This window comes from Dryobates pubescens, chromosome 11 (assembly GCF_014839835.1).
Source record: "Dryobates pubescens isolate bDryPub1 chromosome 11, bDryPub1.pri, whole genome shotgun sequence".
NCBI lineage: Eukaryota > Metazoa > Chordata > Aves > Piciformes > Picidae > Dryobates > Dryobates pubescens.
Genome location: NC_071622.1, coordinates 34,689,791 through 34,699,935, shown reverse-complemented (window position 1 = coordinate 34,699,935; position 10,145 = coordinate 34,689,791). Strand labels below are relative to the sequence as shown.

General features: G+C 40.2%; 1 protein-coding gene across 1 annotated transcript in view; it reads left to right on the top strand.

Annotated features, from left to right (window-relative positions):
* The first annotated feature begins 4,663 nt into the window (after window positions 1-4,663).
* Window positions 4,664-10,145, top strand: part of PALMD (palmdelphin) — a 33,287-nt gene continuing 27,805 nt past the window's right edge. Inside the window, exon 1 of the mRNA XM_009908067.2 lies at window positions 4,664-4,952. Coding sequence (XP_009906369.1) covers window positions 4,908-4,952 — 45 coding nt within the window. The 5' untranslated portion in view covers window positions 4,664-4,907. The remainder of the gene's footprint in view (window positions 4,953-10,145) is intronic.

The window sequence follows — 10,145 nt, the reverse complement described above, 5'->3', positions numbered from 1 at the left end:
ACGAGACATTTTCCCTCCCCCTAATTTACCACAAGTCTTTAAGCATATTAGCCAATATAATTTAGACACTAATCGATGAAATACAGTATCTCACATTTTATTCACCTAAGAAGGGTCAGGCAATCCCACAAGCTAAACAGTTCATTAGATTAAAAATTTTGTGACCAACAAAAACTTAAGAGGCTAGAAAGCTGTACATGTATGAGCCACAGAAGGGGAGGAAAAAATAAGCAACAAGAAACTCTGCCAGCGACATGACTACTCCAACAGTTGTACATACCCCTAGATGCAATGTTAAACATCTACAAGTACCCAATTAGTAATTAGGATTACTAATTAGTAATTTTTATATATAAAAATATATATTTGTGTGTGTGTGTATATACACCTTCCAGTTTAGCTTGGAATTTATGACTTAATAGATGCATAAAAATGATATTTATCATTTTAAATTATAAGCTAAGATGAAACAAATTTAATGCTATAGGTGCTGCTTTTCCCTAGTATTCATTCCCTTGACTGAAGAGGAGAAGACTGAGAAGGGATCTAATCAATGTCTATAAATATCTTAGGGCTGGGGGTCAGGAAGGAAGGGACAGCCTCTGCTCACTTGTGCCCTGGATAGGACAAGGGGCAATGGATGGAAGCTATGGCACATGAGGTTCCCTCTCAACATGAAGAACTTCTTCATTGTAAGGGTCACGGAGCACCGGAACAGGCTCCCCAGAGAGATTGTGGAGTCTCTGTCTCTGGAGGCTTTCCAGCCCGGTCTGGATGTGTTCCTGTGTCACCTGTGCTAGATTCTGTGGTCCTGCTCTGGCAGGGGGATTGGACTTGAAGATCTCCAGAGGTGCCTTCCAACCCCTAACATCCTGTGAGCCTGTGACTTCATGCCTTTTATTTACTGAGAGCTAACTTTTATATCACTAAAAGTGTAACTATCTTAAGCTTTTTAACAAATAACAAACCAACCCAAACCAAAAATAGCATCATGATAAAGCCAGAAGAGTTCTTTAACTGGATGTATCCTAGACAAAAGCTGTTTACTGCTAATTGTGTAATATTAATGCATTGTTGACTGAAACTGCTGGAACTACTTTGCAAAACTAACAGGGGAAGCCAGCCTCTGAGTGAGACAAACAAACTTTGTTCCTTTGGGGCAATAGCATACAGCTAGAGAAAGTGTGTCTCCAAAGAAAAGTTTTGGGATTGCTCAAAGGACTTTAGTTGTCTATTTGTACACATTTCATCTGGAAATAGTGGAAGTGTTTAGATCTCCAGTTTTCTGTTTCTTGTTGGCTTATTTCTCACCTTTAAAATGCAAAATCTTGGTTCTTGCTGGAGAAGAGACCATTTCCCAGTCAGCTGAGGCATCTCAGACACAAGACCTTTGGGTGAGTTGACAGGAAGCTGCAGCAGACATTTTCACTGAGGGACCTTCAGTTAAATTTATCTCCTCTCCATTCCTCTCCTGTCAGAGATTCAAGGCTACGCACAGAGAGATGCATCATGGCAGTAAATTAGCTCACTGTAAAAGTACAAAGTTCACTTTGCTATTGGGTCCAAAATGCCCTTTTCCTGTTTCAAACAGCTACAGAAGACAGCTCATCTTGAAGCAAAAGAATCAGATTAGTTAAGGTGACAAAATGGTAATTCATGAAGGGAGTAACCTCCCTTTCCAGAAAGTAGAGGCCATGGTGTCAGTTGATAACAAATCTGATCGACTGCATTCATTTCAATCTCACTCTTTTAAAAAGTGAAAGCTTCTTGATCCCTACCTTTAATGAGATGATTCTTCTCAGAAGCAGCTGTTTCTAACTACAACGATCTATAACTCACTGTAGCTTTGGTTAATGATTTGTTTCACAAGAAAATACAGTGCGGTCAGTAAGAGCAGAACTGAGGAGGGTTTCATTTGTAGAGTGTGGTCAGGGATAGCTGCTATGGGTCTGAAGACAGGATTTCTCTGTGCCAGTACTCACTCTGCTCTAGAAACAGACACCAGAACCTGAATTTCTAGCTGTGAAAGTGCTTCTGTGGTACTCCTTCCAGATACTGGCTCAGGACATTCCATTCTTCTAAATTCCCATCCGCTTTTCTGCAAGCGTTCACAATGCAACTCTTTCACCTTGGGCTTTAGATTCTCGTTATTACTCCTACATTAGGTACCCAGTGCAAAACAGAACTGAACAAAGGAAGAAGTGAAGCAAAAAAAAATAATATCCAACCTGTGTGACTCATCATGTGATGCAACACACACCTTTTGCATAACTCAGAGAATCTGTTCCACAAAATAAAAACCCCACAGAAACCAAAAACCAGTTGCTGGTTACAGAAACATGGGTAAATATTTGCATCTGGGTACATTTCTGGCAGGCAAGTTCTGAAAAGCCTTGTTCCAAGAATCCTGCAGACTGAACACACAGCTGTTCAGATTCACTGATCTAACCTACAACCCCACAGACAGACTCCTATTGGTGAAGCAGACTTAAGGGGCAGACAAAATGACAGCTGGTCGATTTCTTCCTTTGCACATAAATCCCATGCAGAATAGGATTAAGAGAACTGGAAAACAGCCTATTGACTGACCAATAAATACTGCCTAGGAAGGTGGTATAAACATTTTATACTGTTTAAATCATGTAAATCAGGCTTTAAATACTTAATATTGGGAAGCAGCATTTTAGAAACTGTTGTCAGGTTACTTGGTTTACTGAGGACTTAGATTAGCAAAAGCTACATTAAGTATTTTTCTGGTCTGTAGCATCCCCAAATAAGGGTTTTTTTAAGCATTTAAATGGTGTTGGAGCATAACATTCAAACATTTTAGACCATAAAGATTCAAAGCAATGCCATCCCACACTCTAATTTGAACTTGATAAACTGATTTCCTTTTTCCACTCACTGAAATCATTTATATGTCAGAGTACAGATCTCGGTTATGTGGTCCTGCTCTGGCAGGGGGGTTGGACTCGATGACGTCCAGAGGTCCCTTCCAACCCCTAACATCCTGTGATCATGGCCTCAAACAGGCTTCTTTGTTTCTGATGTAATAATTTGCCACTTAAAATATTGTTGAACATTTTGAAGTCTATGCAGGCACCTAAATGTGAAGATGAACTAGACTAGAAGACCGACTAAATAAGTTTGGTGGGTTGGTTTTATACAAAGTATAATGAGGCAGGCTATACTTACTTATGAAAGTTTAAACAAAGCCTTTCTCCATTGGCTTCTGAAGAAAGAAGGTTATTTCATTCAGTGGGTTGCCTGAACTTACTATCCAGTCCATAAACTGAACACACTTCAATTCCCATCTGTCTCTTGATATACCTCAGTACACTTGCCTTTGAACTTCACATTTGCTTTCATGTGGCAAGTCTTTTAATTTTCAGGTGCTGTCCAAATGAGACATATATTAATATTAAAACCAAACAATCTCCAGTGGAGAACAAAACACGGGGGCCTTGCAAGTTTGAATAAAACCCTGGCAGTACAAACAAAATATTCATGCATCCTCCACCCCAGGTGTGTGGGGGGAATAGTCTACCTGTGGATATGGATGAGTAACAACATACCAGAAAGGTGGAAACTGCAATTGAATATTGATTCATATTGAATTGTGAGGAGGTAACCTCACCACCAAGTGCTCAATTGCATCACACCTTAGAATTTACTAACAGTGAGGCTGATTTGTTACCAAGATTCAGGACACTGTACTAACATGTAACTAAAACCCCTGCCCAAATCCTGCTGAGTTTAGTCATTTTGATGAATTAGCAGGAGAAACAGCAAACAGCACTGACTGACTGTCCTGTGGCTGTCCTTACAAAGACCTAAGTTACGTGATACCGAGGGTGCAAAGGGATTCCAGATGCACACTCCATCTTTCTGCCCTTTTAATTTTTTTTTTTCCCCCCACAACTGGATTTTATGAGCTGCCCTTCCACTTGTTTTTGCAACTTTCCTAGATTGATTTTGGAGGGCTGACTCCCACTCATGTAACTGGAAAGGTCAAAATGTACGCCGTCCCTTCAGGAGCATAATGCTGTTTTCAGCAGAAGCCCACAGCAAAAAAAAAAATCCTTCAAGTCAGCTGAATGGAAATCCAGCATGAGACTCATCTTGGTAACACTGAAATGATGATCCTGAAATCCTTACTGGCACAAAGCTTTCCCTGAGTCCAAGATAGCTGACGAGTAATTGCACAGATTAACACTTGCATTCAATGGCAGACCTGACTGCTTCAAGTTTATTTTAATTCAGGTTAGCAGTTCCAAAACGTTCTTCCCACTATCAATACAGCTACTCTAAGAATTCAATCTAGGAAACTAAATTAAAACTGCCATTAAAAACAAACAAACAACAACAAAACCCCCATGTCATCTGCAATGCTCACAACAGGTTAAAACACGCAGGTGAAATAAGTTTCATGAGCAATAGGAATGCTTAAAACATTTCCAAAACCTCTTTATAACCAGAAGCATACACAAAAGAAAGAAAGAGAAATAGGAACACAATCCAAGTTTACTTCTGCCAGGGTCCTGGGAGATTCAGATTTGGGCATTGAGGAGTTAAAGACGAAATGGCACGCTAACCGAGCACATTAAAACAAAGAGTTGGCAGCTCCTGAAGGAAAAGGGCTTGTGCTCCTCTGTTCCAACTTGTCAGTCAACTCATGCCAGCACTCTCCACGTCTGCCTCTTCTACACACCCTCATTACATGTGTCTGTCTGGACTGATCTGCTCATCTGTTCTGAGACTCTCCTGACAAGTCAAAATTTCTGCCTTCTCTCCGCTCTGGAATTGGATCAAATCACCTCAGCTTTTTTTGTAGCCCCACTAGAAGGCTTTTTGCTTATGGTCTCTTTCTGTTTTCCTTCACTACTTGTCTGTTTTTGATTTCTAGAATGGAGGAAGCTGAATTGCTGAAAGAAAGATTCCAGGCCATAACAGTAAGTGTGCTGACAGTTTTAACTCACTATAAAAATAATTTAAATGCTTACAAGTGGTATTGTGTTAAAGAGCTACTGTGTGTCTTCTGAGTAATGATTTAGTCTGGGTCAGAAAGAGACTTACATCTGCTTCAAATTGTTACTTGTTTTTTGTTCTGATTCATAAACTATCACTTTAAGTCAGGAAAGTAGCCTGTACTGATTTTATTAGGGGTTGTATTTTACCTGAAAATTAAATTCAAAGCAGTGAAAGTTTATGTGCACTACTGGACAGTCTAAAATACAGATCACTGTCATCACAGCTGAATGTTTGCCTGAAGGACAGCAGGTCAAAAGGCAGCTCGAGAATTCCAGAACAAATCAATTCTCCTATTTCACAACAAAAACTGAGAGAGGAAAGATTTTTTTCCTTTTGCTTTGTGGAATTAAATCCAATCTCTGAATTAGCGATGATCTATCATAAAAAGATGACAGGCTTGGGTAAAGCAAATTCTTTACCTGTCCAATTTTCAGAGAGGGGAAAAAAAAAAAGAGTAAAAGAATAACATGAGATAAATAAAATAAAATAAAATTTATTTATTTATTTTTTAAGATTGAAGTTTATACTTGAAGACATCAGAAAACATTTTCAGTTTCTCTTCTAAGGGGAAATCTGATTCCAAAGATGCGTCTCTTAAAGGAATTACTGAGCTATATTTTTAAAGGAATATAATCTGATAGCAATAATGGACAAATCCAAATTCTCTTCTGATTTATCTCCACTGAAACCTATTCAGTTACAAAAGAATTAAATAAATTTTGGCCCTTTGGGACGAAAGGGAAACTGCAGAAGGGTCATGTACTGTCATAGGCAATCTTAACAATCAAATAATGGAAGCAAAGCTATTTTTCAGTCTTAGCATAAGAGGTTGCTTGTGAAGCAAGCACTGCTGGCTAAAGGGTGGGCACTTAATGAAACCAAAATAAGTGTGAGAAGGCATAACTGGAAATCTATGGGAGCTGCCCAGGCTGAGTTTAATTTGGTTGGGGTTTAAGTATAACGCTCGATAAAAAGCCAGCAGGCCCATTTCTCATGGCTGCTTGAGACGTGACTCAAGCCTGTAACAGGGTTATTCAAAACGTTCCACAGGCTTCAGAGCTTGCTTGTTTGTTTAACTGTCATGGTGTTTGAGTCAGACCCATAACCTGGACTTTGTCTCTGGTGTGCAATCTCAAAAGGCACGCTTTGGTGCTCCAGAGAAAAGTCAGGGCCTGGCAATGTTTTATACTTCCTGGTGTGGGAGACCTTAGAGCTATACCTCAGTATCTAAAGGGGGCCTACAGGATGGCTGGGGAAGGACTGTTTAGAAGGGCCTGTGCCAATAGGACAATGTTTTGAAATGGGAGCAGGGTAGATTTAGGTTGGACATAAGGAGCAAATTCTTTGCAATGAGAGTGGTAAAATGCTGGAACAGGCTGCCCAGGGATGGGGTTTAGGCCCCATCCCTGGAGGTGTTCAAGATCAAACTAAATGTGGTCCTGGGCAGCTTGAGCTAGTTGGAAGTGTCCCTGCTGACTGGAGAGGGGTTCAACAAGATGACCTTTGAGGGTCCCTTCCAACCCAATATAGTCTGTGAATCTGTATTCAGCATGAGGAGTGGGGCAGCACGCTTGCCTGATAAGGACTTCTATGAACATAACAGGGGTTAGCATCCTCTAGCTTCTTCTTTGCCTCCAGATGAACGCTAGAGAAGGGTTTTGAGAAAGAACTGTGACAGCCTCCAGTGTGTTGTGTTACAGGATATAGGGAATCATATTTGGATTCTGGCCATGACTTCATTTATTGCACTTGTTGCATAAACAAGCTGTATGCTCTCTACTTCCATCACCTGAGAGAGTTTCATTGAACCACTGTATTTGTTATAGTACTCTGCAGAAATGGAGATGACTAAATAAGGGGAAGTTATCACTACGTTTAAGAATCTGCAGTACAAGTTATTTAAGAAAACACACTAGGATTACAACTGTAAGCTACTCAGTGCTTACCCAGAGCAACACACCTGGGAATTTCAAGTGCTGTGCATGTTGGAAAGGATCTAAGAGAGGACAGCAAGGGGCACTCAGAGCAGTAAACAACTGCCCTTGCACTAAAACCTGACTTGTTTCTGTTGCCAGACTCCTGGCTCGCTTAGAGCCCTTCTGGCCCTCACAGAACCGCTAAGGGTTTCCAAATTCATCTCATATCTCCTCTGTATAACAAAGCAAAACAAAAAACCCTATTATAAAGGTTGTGGTGCTCCCACAACTCTCTGTTTTTTCTCTGTTACTTAGCTTCCACCTACTGCTGGCGTGTACAGCGCGCCACAAGTAAAATCAAATGCATCCATTTTGTTAGAGAGGTTGTCACATCTTAAAACACAAAAGCTTTGGTGTTTGCTGGGATCGACATTGAGACAAAACAGTCACAGAGGAACCTTTGGCTTAGTTCTTCTTAACTCATCCATGCTACAGGACAACAAAAATTGTAGAAGATTTGAATTGTAATTAAAGATTTGAATTGTGACATTTCCACATCTCATGCTATCAGACTAAAAAGTGTCCACATGTCCAGATAAGACCCTTCAAAAGCCAAGCATTACCTCTGGAAAAAATCACCTGAAAACAAAAATACATTGGCTGAAACATTAGCTGTTTCATTGACTTTGACAGTACATGGCATCTGCCATGGGACCAAGCACACCAGCACTCATGACAGTGTGGAACACCAGCGTGGCACACAAGATACCTAGCAAGACACTGCTCCTAAGATGTTTCCCTTTCTTTCAGATAGATCCAGTTTAGAACACAACTTTTGTCTAACCTCAAAAGTCAGGAAAGATTCCTACTTTTTCACCAGGAGTGAAAATCAGGACCAAGGCTCAAGTTTCATCTTGCACTGATGCACAACAGAGAGGACGGGATGAAGGTGCATCTTGCCCACATTAACAAGAGCGTCAGAAGATTGGAGGACTCCTTCCAAGCAACCTGATTAGCTACAGGGGCACAGTAGGAAGTTTAGTAGAAGTATGGATCCCTTAGGCACTTCAGAATAAACACTTATTCCATTAGCTCTACAGTCAAAAGTCTGTACAGCAAGAGGTGATTTGCAGACAAAGTATAGCAGAATACACTGTAGGAAGTGTCCTAACAGGTTTCAAGGATTGTTCTGGCAACACAAGACTCAAAAAGGTTCCTCATACATCTTCCTTGATTTTAGCTTCTGGCATTAGACTTTCAGCTTTCTTTGACTAGGTATATAAAAGGCAATCTATTTCAACCTGTTTAATCTGGATAATTGTATAATGGATGCTTATTACCAACCAGTGAAATTAAAACGTGCTAGAACACGAAAGGATACTAGTAGGAAAAAACCAAACAACTTAAAGAGAGAAAAAAAAATGGGTGCAAAAGAAATGTATACCTCTAACAAAATAAAGAGCCAGAAGTTTCATTAGTGAATAGGTTCCTTATTATAAAATGCAGTTAACCGTGCCTTCACACTTTTCTTTCTGCATAGTATTTCTCTGTAGCAATTCTCATTTCACACTGCCCAAACTCTTAATGCATACTGATACATAAAGAATGTTTAAATTGACTTGGAATATTTCTTAACAGCATAAACCAAGTGAAAGTTCATTCTCCAACTAAGAACCTTACCCAGAACTTTCAGTAAAGAGGAAGAGTAGTTTCCTAAAGAATTGGAACAATCTGTAAACACAAGTTCTTGTCATCCTTTGCTCCTCTCATGCTGGGTTATTTAAAGGCCATTTATAAAATGAGATCAGGATTGTTTCCTAATTAAGAAGAGGTGTGAATGTGAAAGACCAGATGTCACCAAAATCAGGACTGGCTGAGTAAAATCCAACATAGCAGCTCTTGGTTAAAGTCTCTAAAAAGGGAGAGTACAGAAAAGAATTCCATATAGTAGCAGTCCTAAAACAGTCACTTTGTTAACTAAAGAGCATTGGCAAAACACCAAACTGCTACAGAGATGAAAGCAGCATGGATCTTGGGGCAAGATCTCTACCTGCTCTGCTTGGTGTGTTGAAGAAGCAGACTGAGACCATAAAGGAAAAATTGTGAAGTACAGATAGTGTTCAGAGATGGCTACTGCACTTTACAGACTGAAAGAGAGATCACTGACCCTCACTCACCTATCAAATCCCAGCAGAGTATCAGCTGTGCTAGGCCAGCCTCTAGTCCTACCCTTGATCTCTACAAGGCTGGGCTGTTTCTTCTACCTTCTATCCCTTCAACAAAGAATCTACATAGCCTGTGGCCCCATTGCTTACTTCTAATTTCTAGTAACAGTGAAGTGATTCAGCTAAGCACACCACAAATACTGGATCCTAGGATAACAGCAGAGAACAAATCAAGGGCCTTATATCAAGCACTTCCTTACTGTCTGTCTACACTCCTTACTTAGAGCTGATTCTTCAGATGGGCTCTTCCTGTGTCTGTGAGGGACTTAACTCCTCTTTCAATCTGAAAATAGACTGAAAAAAAACCCAAAGAACTAAACAAACCCCCAAACATTTCCATACAGAACAACAATTACTTCATTCACCTCCCTAAAACATGCCAGGAAACAAGTGCAAAAGTTGCCACGTCCAGTAACAGGATTTTATACCATTAAGGCTGGCCAATGGAATAGTCTATTAATACAGCTTGTAAAAGCTAGATTCCTTTGGCATGATTTCTTTCCCACTGGCTGCTGGGGACACAAAGTACTAAATCAATTTTTGGCTTCTTATGGAGAAGCCAAAGGATACCCCACATGACACCAGCTCTCCAAGGACAAAAGAGGCTCAAGTGCTGCCAGCCTCCAGAGGCTGGTCACCCATTTCCTATGATCTGTAGCAAAAAAGGTGAAAGTGGCACCATGAGAGATCAGTAGTGCTAGAGGCTTTTTTCCTTCTAAACTTCAGCAGCTATGAAAACAGCCTTTGCACAATGTTTTGGGTTTTTCCCATCAGATTGAGAGGTAACAACAGAAATTCTCTGGGATCATCTTTACCACTACCTGAATAATGAAATAAATTTCTCTTTGCTTATTCCTGTTTATTTCAATTAGCCACAAGATGCATAAACTCAGTGCTGAATTCACCAACATCCTGTTTAATGTAGTGATATATCATAGCTGCACACTGTAGATGGAGACAGGCTGAGAGAGTT